We start from the raw sequence: 12,715 nt of genomic DNA on the forward strand, positions 1-12,715 counted from the left end.
CTTCCTGTTGCTTATAAGGCCTTTCTTTCACAGTCACCTGTCCAGTATCATCTCTTACCAGTCCTCCTCCTTGCATTCTAGAGAGGCTTGAGCCATACTGAAGTACTTCGAGTTCTCTGAACGTGTTATACTCTGTTGCTGCTTGACATGTGCATGTGTTTCCTCCGCCTGGAGTGCTCTGTCTTCCTCCAACTTGCCACCTTGCTTCGACCTTACTCCTTGTGCAGCTTTCCTTGTGTGCTTGCCACAGATCCCCTCTCCCTGACTGCCTCAAGAGCCTTTCCCCCTTCCGTGCTCCAATGTGCTCACCCCTATGGTAGCACTTACTGCATAGACATTACTTGTTGATCTCCTCAGCCACATTATGCGCTCGTTGAGGGCAGGGCCCCCTACTTGGCCCATGAGAATTATATATGGGAAAAATGTTAGGAATCGCAAGAGATTAAAAGCAAAAATGCCATTTTATAAAGAGGAAAATAGCTGCAAGTGGACATGTTGAAAGAGAAAATGTTTTAAAATTATTTACTCCAATGTCGATCAAACTAAATGTGTCACATAGGGTTTTAAAGTTTATTTAGTCCGATATGATCCAGAGGGAGAGGAGTAGCATTTCATCATATGACATTTTTGAAAATAATATGGTTAACTGCTTTGGAACAAAGTCAGTTGGGGAAAATACTCAATAGTCAAAAATGTTTTTGAGAAGAAGAGATCTGATTCATAGGCATGATTATTTCCATAGTTCATATATTATTTGATGCAAAAAAAAAATCCTTATGAAGCCCACGGATTTTCAGTGGCACCTGATTCTTCAGGTGGTCATTGCTACTAGGAAGCAGTGCCTTACCTACCAGATGAAGGTCGGTCTTCAAGCAGTATTTCCTAATTATTTAGTTATTTTCCCTATCAACAGCCACGTTCATGTGGAAGGAAAAAGAAAAAAACTGTTCTAGCCACACATACATTTAAGATGCTATGTACTGAATGCAAGCCAGCGGAAGCAGCCCAGCAGTAGCCACACCGATCAAATGAATGCTCTTTAGAAGAGTGATACTTGCTAAAAGGACAGCATCTTGGCTTTTCACACCTAGAAATTTTGCCTAGGAAATTATAATATGTCCACATCAAAGCCACTGTATGCTTTTCTTTAGTCACTTGTGAATATCAGTAACCACGTGTAATCTTTCAGTAGCAAGATATTGAACTGTTCTCAAACTTCGAATGTCATAATTGCCAGCTATTAGCTTGTACAACTGGCCTAGGCTTCCCTATAACTTGTGACAAGAAATAGTTTTTTCCTCATTTGTAATGATGGGCTAGAAGTGTACATTTTTAGTGTACTCCTTTTTAAAAATCTATCCTTACATTAAAGTAGTACTATAGAGAGAAGATCAAACTTTTCTTAGGATTCAGCCTTTTACAATTTTCAGAATACATTATTGAAATGCGAAATTTTATATTCATGGATGTGCCTAGTTTTTTTTTTTCTGACAGAATAATTACTCAGTGCATTTTAATTTATCCTAATTCTTTTTGTTTGTGTTTTGTTTGTATTCTGTTGACTTGGTTAGCAAAATTGATTTTAGTTGTCATTTTTGTACCCTACTGTCTAATTCTGAATTACTTTTTAAAGAATTTGATCTAGATAAAACCTGTAGTAAATGAATTAGAGTATTTTAAAGTATTCATTTTGTGTGTGCATCTCTTGTTAAAGCTTGTGTAAGTTTGAGTTATGTAATTTGTGACTTTGCCAACATTTAATAGTAGTGTTTAAAACATAATAACCTGATGCATTTAAGGGGTTGTTGTATTGATCGGTCCTTATTCACAGTAGATGTATAAAATTTACCAACTACTTTTGTTTTCATGCATTGATTTATATTTTCAATAAACATTTGTGTACCTACTGTTTGTCAGACCCCGTGCTAGGGATTTAGTCATCTGCATTTTTTCAGAATAATCCATCATTAATTTTATAGGATCATTGTTGCCATTTCTTTTTCAGGGTATGGTACCATTTGTTTTTGTGGGAACAAAGGACAGCATCGCTAATGCCACTGTTCTTTTGGATTATCACCTGAACTATTTAAAGGTGAGAATAGGAAGAAATTTAATTTCTTATCCTTTTGCACTAAAATATAAAAACTCCATACTAAATCTTTCAGCAGTTAAGATTCATTCTAGCCTGTACATTACAATGATTGACCTGTAAAAGATAATAGAGAAAATACTCACTTTGTTTAGCTTATTATATTCCTTCTGAAAACACAAGTCAGTTTTCCATCATTATAAATTTAAGGACCAACATTCCAGTTCTCAATAAATTCCCCTATTTCCCATTATTCTTCTTTTAAACCTTTACGCTTAATTTAGGTAATCTTTTCCATAGCCTCGTCATCCAGTTGATCCTTTCTAGCCTTCGTGAGTTTTTTCCAGGCCAAATTTTGTGTCTGTAACACTTGTCTCTTTTATGTCATTTATCAAGGAAATCCCAGTGTTTCATGAAGTCCTCTGTTTAAATGTTTACCCTTCTTATTTTTCTCTATACTCTGTTATAAAAAATATAAACAATTTGTGTCTTCTTGTAAATGCTCATTTTAACTAGTGTTTGTATGGTTATGCGTCCTCTCGATTGCAAACTGGAAAGCAGGAACCAGGAGGCTACAAAGTATAGTGGAAAGAGTACTGGATTGGCAATCCAACAGTTTCCTTGTAGTTTCTCTTCTGCCATGAACTAGCTATGTGACTTGAGACAAGTCACTTCCCTAGGCCGGATGCTTTTTAAAATTCCTTTTGGCCAAAATGTTCTATAGTTCAGTGAAATGGAATCATATCCTTGTCACATTTATAATTTCTTTATATCCATATGTATCAAAATTATAATATAACTGGTACTAAATAGTATTTGAAAAGTAATCCAATTTTCTATTTTATTTATGATGCTATCTTAAGAATTTTTTTGCTGAAATAAATTAAACAATTTTACTTGTATGCAAATAAGGAAGAAAAGTACAATAGCTAGGCATTTCATTCATTCTTATGGTGCTCAGTTAATCATTGAAAGGGTGAAGGCTTCATCCAGCAAGGTTTGCATTGGTAGGATACCTCATTGATTTGCTTATCTGTCTGTGTTTTAAAGTGTGTTTTATGTGTAATCTGTTGTATGTGTTTTTCTTCATATCCTTCGCTTAAATAATTACAAAGACCTGGAGAGTTAGGGTTGCACTATATCAATCCCTTGTTCTTTTGACTAATGTTCTCTCTTAGATCTTTTGATTTATTCTTCACACTTGAGTATCTTTTTTGGTTATCAGCAGCTGTCCTGTTGCCATTCTTTCCATCACCAGATCTTCCCTTGATTGGGCCTGGCATCTCTCACCAGAAGGTGACTGCTTTGCCCCACTGGGATAACCTGGACTACCATTCTGTTTTGCAAGATATACCCATTCCATGAGCTATAACTATACTTTTGGAGTAATCCACTCACTTAGCTAGTCTCTCCTTTGCTCAAGTGCTTTGTAAAACAGAAGTTCTGACTCAGAGCACCAATGAAACTCATCTAGATCTTCACCTGCCCTTTCTTTTCCAGAAGCTGCCACAACCAAGATTTTAGGAACTTAGCTTTGCAGGGATTTCTCCAGTGACTGTTCATGTAGACAGTCCCTATGATGGCCTCTGTTTGTCTAAGACACCCAGTACTACTGTAGTTATGGATCCAGTTTCCCTCTAGCCAGTAAATGAGATGTTTATGGGTAGATCGGAAGAACAAGGGTTAGAATTGACACTTCATCTGGATTTGACAGAACCCAACATATTGGAAGCACTGTATGTAAGGGTCTGTCAGTTGACCTCAGGTGTATCTTTGATGAGCTGAATTTATACTGTTTGTCATACTTATTCTAGCAGAGTTGTAGTCTTTAAGAGGTTTTCAAGGCATGATGGATGACCTAATGTTTTTAGTCAGCTATTAAATAGTTCCCCTGCCCCATATAAAGAATATGAGCATTTTGAGTTTGTTAAAAATAATTGTTCCTTAATTGCATAATCACATCCAAAGACCAGCCGTAGTGTATGTTCCTTGAAAACAGAAGATGGCCCAAACTGTAATGCTTTGTAAATTAAGATATTAACTGGCAAATCTATTTCAGTAAGTTTATTTACAATGTGTAATTTTTAAGGTTAGCTGGTTAAACCTTAAATGTCATTTATCTGTATTCATACATTTTTTAGAGTTGTTTTATTCAATATCCTATCATCAAGAAGTCCCCAAATGAGTATTTCTGTGCTTTAGCAGATGCTATTGAATAATATTACCAAATCAAACAACTTTAAATTCTATTCAATATAATTTTCATGCTGAGTATTTTTATTGTATCTCTAATTCTGGGCATCAATAATCTGTTATCTATAGTAATTTTCTTTTTAAGAAGACCATTTAGTTTCCTGATAATTCTGTTTAACAGTGTTTACTGTAAATTTAGAACTGAAATTGAAATATTTCCAGTATACTTTTTATCTGATGAAAAGGAGAAAGGTATTATTAAGTAAAATGTCAAATTATTTTTACTGTTATCTTGTATATTTTAAATAGGAAGTAGACCAGTTGCGTTTGGAGAGATTACAAATTGATGAGCAGTTGCGACAGATTGGAGCTAGTTCTAGACCACCACCAAATCGTACAGATAAGGAAAAAGGCTATGTGACTGATGATGGTCAAGGAATGGGTCGAGGTAGTAGACCTTACAGAAATAGGGGGCACGGCAGACGCGGTCCTGGATATACTTCAGGTACAAACTAAGCATTTTACTCAGTAACTTTATCTGTTCCTAGACTTAATAGCTGCTAATCTCTAATATTCATTAGAACCCCGTTATAACAATTTCTCACTACATGGTTTCTGATTCACAGTGGGTCAAATTGTGTTGCAAGAGACATATAGAGTAAAAACCTGATAATAACACATAGAGTTCACAGGGCAGGTGTGAGTTCTGTCCACATTCTGACTGGGGGTAAATCTGCTTAAGCCCTTGTGCGTTGATGACTTTCTTAAGGTCTTTCCTGATTTTATTACTATATAGCCAAAACTTTTTTCACTTGTGTACTGTGGCTCATTTTTTGTCAGGCATGTGCTGGTCATACTTGCTGGAGGGACTGTGTAAATCAGGGGTCTGCACCCTCTAGCTCATAAGGTGATTTCGAGTGGCATGGCCAAAGTCAGCCCTAGGCACAGTCAAGAAGTAGGCGAAGTTTCTCTTTGCCTCCCCAGCTCTTCTGTCAGTGCTTCTTTCTTCTCTCCCAGTACCTTTCACTGAACTCTATTCCCACCTGCCAGTAACCTACTGTCTTTCTTACTCAACTGTATATCTACTATGTAACTTGCTAATGATGGTATAAGGTATAATCCATCTCACAAATATTTGCATTTCAAAAAGGAACTCTTTAAGATGGAAAAGCCTTCAAGATCCACAGGAATGAAGCTATAATGGTGAAGCTATAATTGGTCATTAGCTCCAACAGAGGAAGAGAGAGGTAGTAGAGTTGATATTCTGGAGTGGGGGAGAGACACACCTACTCCTAAGGCCAACCTTGAACCTAACCCTAACCCCTCTTGCAACAGTCAGTTACACCTCACCATGGAGCTCTTTTTCCCACTCCCATCCCATACATCATTAACCCAACCCTCAGGCATAACGAATTTATTATGATTCCTTTGTTAATGATAAATTATTCCAGTGGGAGTGGGAGGGAAGGTTGTGGACCAAGCATCAGGCAAGCATATCCCCCTTCAGCTAGGTCCAGTCCCTGATCCCACAGGAGATCCTTCCCTGAGACAGTTGCCATGGTGGCCCTCTCTACCACCCTCTCAAAGATGACCAAAATGTGTGCAGTCCCCTCTGTCCCTGGGCCAAACCTTGTTAAAAGGAGCTCTCTTTATAGAGGTTTTATTTATCAAGGTATTGTATTTAACTGTTGTAGACAACTTTTCCTCCAGAGAGCACAGATGTTTAAAGGAGCACAGCTGTTTAATGATGTGGCATACTCAGGTTTGAATTTAGATGGCTAATAAAATACGTTTTACTTTTTTAAATGAGAACCAAACATGTTTAAAACCAAAATTACTTCAAATATTATGAAACCCTTTATTTTGAATTTAAGATAATTTGTTTTACAAAATGGAAGGTAATAATACTCTTTGGTGGGCTTATAAATTGGGAAGAGTGTTGGATTACCCCTGAAACATCTCTGGAAGCTTCTGTTAACCTAACTTTTTTTTTAAGTCGGACAATGGTATATAACTTTTAACTCTCGATAGGAACTAATTCTGAAGCATCAAATGCTTCTGAAACAGAATCTGACCACAGAGACGAACTCAGTGATTGGTCATTAGCTCCAACAGAGGAAGAGAGGGAGAACTTCCTGCGCAGAGGAGACGGACGACGGCGTGGCGGTGGAGGAAGAGGACAGGGAGGAAGAGGACGCGGAGGCGGCTTCAAAGGTACAGAGGTTTTCATTTGTTTAGAAATAAAGGTGAATTGTGACAATTGTCCGAAGTTCTGTGAAACATCTTGGTGATTCAATGACCTGTTACTAAGACCCCTTTTCTTCTGTTTTATACTGGTCACCATAGGAAAGGCTGAGCCTTTCATTCATATAGTGATTGACAGAATATTAGCCATCCTTATGGTTCGTGTAGAATATGTGAATAAACACTGATAACTAGTTCAGCTTCTTTGGGGATTTTAAACATAACATCTGATCATTAGCTCAGGTTGATCTGTAACACAGTTGATGCAGAATTGTAATGTCTTCTTGGTAGCATGCTAGATTGTTAACCATTATGTAACTGGAATCACTAGGTTGTTGATTATATTTTAGATTCTGTGATTGGTCTAAATAGATTGAGGGTGTGGGAATAAAGAACTTCCAATAAGTATGTCAGAATCAGTGACTGTTGAACCTTTTAAAAATGTCCTTATAGGAAATGACGATCACTCCCGAACAGATAATCGTCCACGTAATCCAAGAGAGGCTAAAGCAAGAGCGGCAGATGGATCCCTCCAGGTAAACCTGTGCGCCTCATTTTATCTAAATTGTTTGAATTACGGTGGTTTGAGATTTATGAGTTTATTTTATTTTAAAACATGTTCAGAGGTTCTGAATTTGGTATACATGAAATATTTTCCTTTCAGCATTACAGCTGTGGGCAATCTTAGTCCTTCATGACAAGTATACAGGGAAGATTTCTATAGAGAATATGAAGTTTAAATATTTGTGAAGACTTGGACAGTCACATTATGGCTTCAGTACCACATCAGTGGTTGCCCTGATTCCCCAAGAAAAAGAACATCCTGGAGTGTACTGAGAGAGAGATCTAAGTATGCTCTGTGGGTACCTCCTTCCCTGAGTTACAGCGATAGGGCATGCTCTTTGAGTGGAAAGCAAGGAAAAGAAAGTATCTATCTCACGGGTAATAATCGTGATAAACAGGGCTGATGATACTCAGCTAGTACATGCTGAATCAGTCAGCTGCTTGTTTACAGCCAGCCTCTGTTCTGGGAATCCCATCTCAGTTGGTCATCACCTGTGCTGAACCCATTGTTAAATAATTTTAAAATTACCCCTGAGCACATCCAGACACCTTTGCTAAGTGCTTTGTGTGTGTGTTATCTCATTTAATCCTACAATAACTCCGAGGTAAGTAGTTTTATTTTTCTATTTTATAGATGAGTGAACTGAAGCTTAGAAACATTCAGTTCTTTGTCCATAGTCTTTTGGCTATGTGCTCACATAGTTAGCATATGGTGGAGTGATGTTGGAACCCTGGTGTCTGATTCCCAGAATTCATGTTCTCTTCTTCTTCTTCTTTACCTCTTAATTCTTAATACAAGTATTCAGGGTTCCTTCTTGGTGTGGAATGGTGTGGAACCAACACCCAAGATTAGTGAGAGAGACTTTTTAAGCAGAAACTTCATGATGGTATATTCCTTAGAATTCATAGCAGTTTTAAGTAGGAGTTAACTATTGACGGGTTCTTAAGGACCAGCATAGAAAAGACCTTAGACCTAGATAAAGAGATTGATGAAATAGTGTACATACATGTGCTTTACAAAGCTGTAAGGCGTTTATGTCCCAGTTTTGTAATTCCCCACTTAAGCTGACATGTTTGATGAACTTGGCAATCTGATCACATTGGTTAAAAAGATGCATATTTATAATTATAATTAAAATGGAATGCCGAATAAAAAGGTAGTGTGTTCTATGTGAGTATGAAAATAGATCCAAATCAAAGCACTCAACCCTTGACAACCAAACATTTAAAACTCACACCCAGACCCAACGCTTAAACACTGTTTGAAATTACAGTGAACCATTTTGGGATATATGTAGCATTTGTACTTGAAGCAGATCAGTATTTGTAGTTGTTTTAGGCTGATTGGTCAACACTATTTTTCTTTTGTATAGCATCTGGAATTCTGTTAGCAGTGTTTAAGTGTTGGCACTTAAAATATTGTATAAATATTAGAATATTATTTTTTAAGTTGCATTCATCTTTATGCTCTTCCTGGGATTCCAGTCCATCCACACATTAGTGTCTTCAGATTTCCCTCTACCATTTTTATTCTTCAGAGTTCAAGTTGTATGATCATTTGACTTGCCTTACTGAAATGCAAACTACTGGAAACTAATGCTCATATTTTTCTGCTGTAAGACAATGAGACCTCTCATAGAGAAAATCATACCCACAATAGATATAAAGGTGTAAAGTAAAGGCTAGTTAATAAGTGAGTTAGTTGAGTTCTTATCCTGGTAAAGTCAGAATAGGAGGACATTAATTTGTGTCTCTCCTCCTTGGTGTCACAGTCTTTGAAGAATAACCCATTTTTTTGAACTCTAGTTTTATAAGGATGTATATCTTGTAATCAGTAATAGTAATTCGTTTTAACTATTTGTTTCTCACTGTTTTATTCTGCTTAGAAGAAGACACAGTAGGATTGTGAGTTTTTGTCTAACTTGGGACGCAGTGAGATGACCAATGTGCTCCAGTTAAAGAAGAAGAGTGTTTTAAAATCATAAACCCAATAAAGATCCTACCTGACCTTAATTTCTTGCACTCCTTCTATTCTCACCCCCATTTCCCCTTTTAACATGTGGAATTTACACTTCAGGCTTAAGTTTCTTGTCAGGCCAATTACAGATTACAATAGGATATGGTCTGTGTATATAACAACTATAACTTGTTTTAGATCAGAGTTGACTGCAATAATGAAAGGAGTGTCCACACTAAAACATTGCAGAATACCTCCAGTGAAGGTAATCGGCTGCGCACGGGTAAAGATCGTAACCAGAAGAAGGAAAAGCCAGACAGCGTGGATGGTCAGCAACCACTTGTGAATGGAGTACCCTAAACTGCGTAATTGTGAAGTTATGTTTCCTATACCATTTCCACAATTCTTAGTCCATATTAGAAAACTTTGTTAGGCCAAAGACAAATAGTAGGCAAGATGGCACAGGGCATGAAATGAACACAAATTCTGTTAAGAATTTTTTTTTTTTGGTATTGACCATAAGCAGCAATTTTCAGATTTGCACAAAAAGATATCCTGAAATTTTGAAACATTACTTTTATGTATACTTAGCACTTCAGGACAGGATTTTAGTTTGGTTTATTTTTTAAAGTACTGAGCAGTGATATTTTTTGTTAATTTGGACCATTTTCCTGCGTTGGGTGATAACTCACTGGTACATTTCAGTTTTTCTGAATAAATAGCATCTATGGTAATCATGTTAGACTTCTGTTTTCAATATCATGTAAAAGTCCATAAAATACTATGTCATTTCATGTCCTGTGTCAGTTTATGTTTTGGTCCACTTTTCCAGTATTTTAGTGGACCCTGAGATGTGTGTGATGTGACATTTGTCATTTTCATTAGCAAAAAAAAAAGTTGTATGATCTGTGCCTTTTTTATATCTTGGCAGGTAGGAATATTATATTTGGATGCAGAGTTCAGGGAAGATAAGTTGGAAACACTAAATGTTAAAGATGTAGCAAACCCTGTCAAACATTAGTACTTTATAGAGGAATGCATGCTTTCCATATTTTTTTCCTTACATAAACATCAGGTTAGGCAGTATAAAGAATAGGACTTGTTTTTGTTTCTGATTTGTTGCACTGAAGTTTGACAAATAGTGCTATTGAGAGGGATGTGTAATGTTTCTGTATAGACAGGAGAAGAAATAACTATCTTTTCATTTGAGAGAGGCTAAAATGTTTTCAGCTAGGAACAAATCTTCCTGGTCGAAAGTTAGTAGGATATGCCTGCTCTTTGGCCTGATGACCAATTTTAACTTAGAGCCTTTTTTATTTTGTCCTCCCCGAGTTTTGTGAAATTTTTCATATTTTAATTTCAAGCTTATTTTGGGGAGATAGGAAGGTCATTTCCATGTGTGCATAATAATCCTGTGAAGTACAGGTACTTTGTCTAAGAAACATTTGAAGCAGGTTAAATGTTTTGTAAACTTTGAAATGTTAGGTCTAATGTATAATCAGAATTGGAAAGCAGACTAGGATTGGTTAACAAATAATACTTTTTTCTTTTTTTTTTCTTTTGTTTTTTGACGTGTTGGGTTTTGGTTTTGGTTTTGTCTTTTTTTTTTTTATGAATGAAATTTACCGAGGAAAAATATGTGAAGGACCTTCACTCTAAGATGTTATATTTTTCTTAAAAAATAACTCCAAGTAGGGGTACCACTGAATCTGTACAGAGCCGTACAAACCGAAGTTCTGCCTCTGATGTATTTTGTGAGTTTGTTTCTTTGAATTTTCATTTTACAGTTACTTTTCCTTGCATACAAATAAGCATATAAAAATGGCAACAAGCTGCACATGATTTCAAGAATATTAAAAAGTCTTTTAAAAGTATTGCCAAACATTAATGTTAATTTCTAGTTATTTATTCTGGGAATGTATAGTATTTGAAAACAGAAATTGGTACCTTGCACACATCATCTGTAAGCTGTTTGGTTTAAAATACTGTAGATAATTAACCAAGGTAGAATGACCTTGTAATGTAACTGCTCTTGGGCAATATTCTCTGTACATATTAGCGACAACAGATTGGATTTTATGTTGACATTTGTTTGGTTATAGTGCAATATATTTTGTATGCAAGCAGTTTCAATAAAGTTTGATCTTCCTCTGCTAAATTGATGTTGATGCAATCCTTACAAATGATTGCTTTTAAAATTTTAAGATAGGAAAAGAAATCTATAGAAAATGTTCTGTTACAAAATGTAACTGTTACCATTGGAAATTTCACGTGTCATAGGAAGTTAGCCGCTATCTACCAACTTTCAAGAACTTGATCTTGTTTAATAAGGTGAAAAAAAATCAACAAAATGGTACAAAAGCACTTTGTGCCATTACAATATGCACTAAGTCTCTTTTTTTACAAAGGCTGAATTCAGCAAGGCGCTAACTTGCTTAAATGTGAATTACTAACTTCTAAAACTGTAATTTGATTCACATGTTTTCAAATGGAGTTGGAGTTGATTCATATTACAATATTTGTGTGCTAAACGTGTATGTTTTTCAGTTGGAAGTCATGATGTTTTTAAAATCTTATTAAAGTTTCAAAAATCTGAAGATTGTTTATCTAGATGTAAATTTTTATTAAAAAGTTGCACTTATGAAAAAGCAAAAAATTAGTCTGACAGATGTTTGCTCCTGGTCTTAAATTTCTAAATATAACAAAAATTAATGATATGTGGGGGAAAAGTTATTTATCATGCAAAGCATATAGGCCTTGCAAATAATCTTTTATGTACCCTTAAAAGGCAAAACCTTAGATATTTGAAAATAATTGTCCATGTTCCCAGTTATAAAATTTCAACACATTTATTACATAGGATGCCACTAAACCATATTAAACACATACTCCTGTCTGTGCACACATAAACATACCCTGCTGTTTGGAAAATATTGTGTGTCCATGTACTTAAGAAAAAAACACTTGATGTCGGTATCTCAGTAATAAAATAAATGACAGGTTTGTAGGTAGAATGCACCTGAATTAGCTGTTGTGGTCACTTCAAGGAACTTGGGCACAGCCTGGAAATAAAGGGTAGAAATGGAGAGGTCACAGTGTCAAAGTTCTACCCAGTGTTAGAATCCAAAATGATCCAATGATTCAGTACATTCTGCTCTACATTGATGGGTGTTTTTTTTCCAGAAAAATTCATCTTTGTCTTCTGCTTTTCTGGTTTTTCGTGCTGCTACTTTTCTGGTTCTCTGCTACCCATTCTGCCTAGTTCTGGGCTCTTCCAGAACCCAAAGAGCTGAGCAGAGTCCGTTAGAGGTGGTAGGTAGAAGCGAGTAATGTGGTTGGGTTTTCCTAGTTTTATGGTAGTTTTCAGTGCTGCACACGCACATTCTGTTGGCAGCAAGTGAACTTGAGACTCGCTGTGGCTCACCCAGGCATTTCTCTCATGGTCATGATCTTAGAGCTCCTGGTGATTAGGAATATAGTGTCTTAGAGTCAGTATACTGATTTGATCCCTATTGAGCCAGTTTGTTTCATGATCATAAACAGAATCTTTGCCTCATGACCCTCTGATGCCTCTGATAACTAGTTGTTCTGAGATAGCCATTATCAGGTGCTGGTCTTGATTGCTCAGAAGGCTTAACAGTTACCAGTATTTAAATCTTGGGCATCTT

The 12,715-nt window shown here is 36.2% G+C and overlaps 1 protein-coding gene across 10 annotated transcripts in view; it reads left to right on the top strand.

Moving 5' to 3' along the window:
• The window catches only part of FMR1 (fragile X messenger ribonucleoprotein 1), a 37,265-nt gene extending 25,621 nt beyond the window's left edge, over positions 1-11,644 (top strand). For 2 of the 10 annotated variants that reach the window (XM_058534853.1, XM_058534856.1), the window contains 5 exons: positions 2,006-2,092; positions 4,592-4,787; positions 6,314-6,496; positions 6,980-7,062; positions 9,246-11,644. In XM_058534853.1, coding sequence (XP_058390836.1) covers positions 2,006-2,092; positions 4,592-4,787; positions 6,314-6,496; positions 6,980-7,062; positions 9,246-9,407 — 711 coding nt within the window. In that variant the 3' untranslated portion in view covers positions 9,408-11,644. Of the gene's footprint in view, positions 1-2,005; positions 2,093-4,591; positions 4,788-5,508; positions 6,497-6,979; positions 7,063-8,976; positions 9,226-9,245 lie in introns of those variants that run through there. The other 8 variants (XM_058534857.1, XM_058534860.1, XM_058534855.1 and 5 more) reach the window with 7 other exon arrangements.
• The last annotated feature ends 1,071 nt before the right edge of the window (positions 11,645-12,715 follow it).

The sequence above is a fragment of the Diceros bicornis genome, chromosome X (assembly GCF_020826845.1).
Source record: "Diceros bicornis minor isolate mBicDic1 chromosome X, mDicBic1.mat.cur, whole genome shotgun sequence".
Lineage (NCBI taxonomy): Eukaryota > Metazoa > Chordata > Mammalia > Perissodactyla > Rhinocerotidae > Diceros > Diceros bicornis.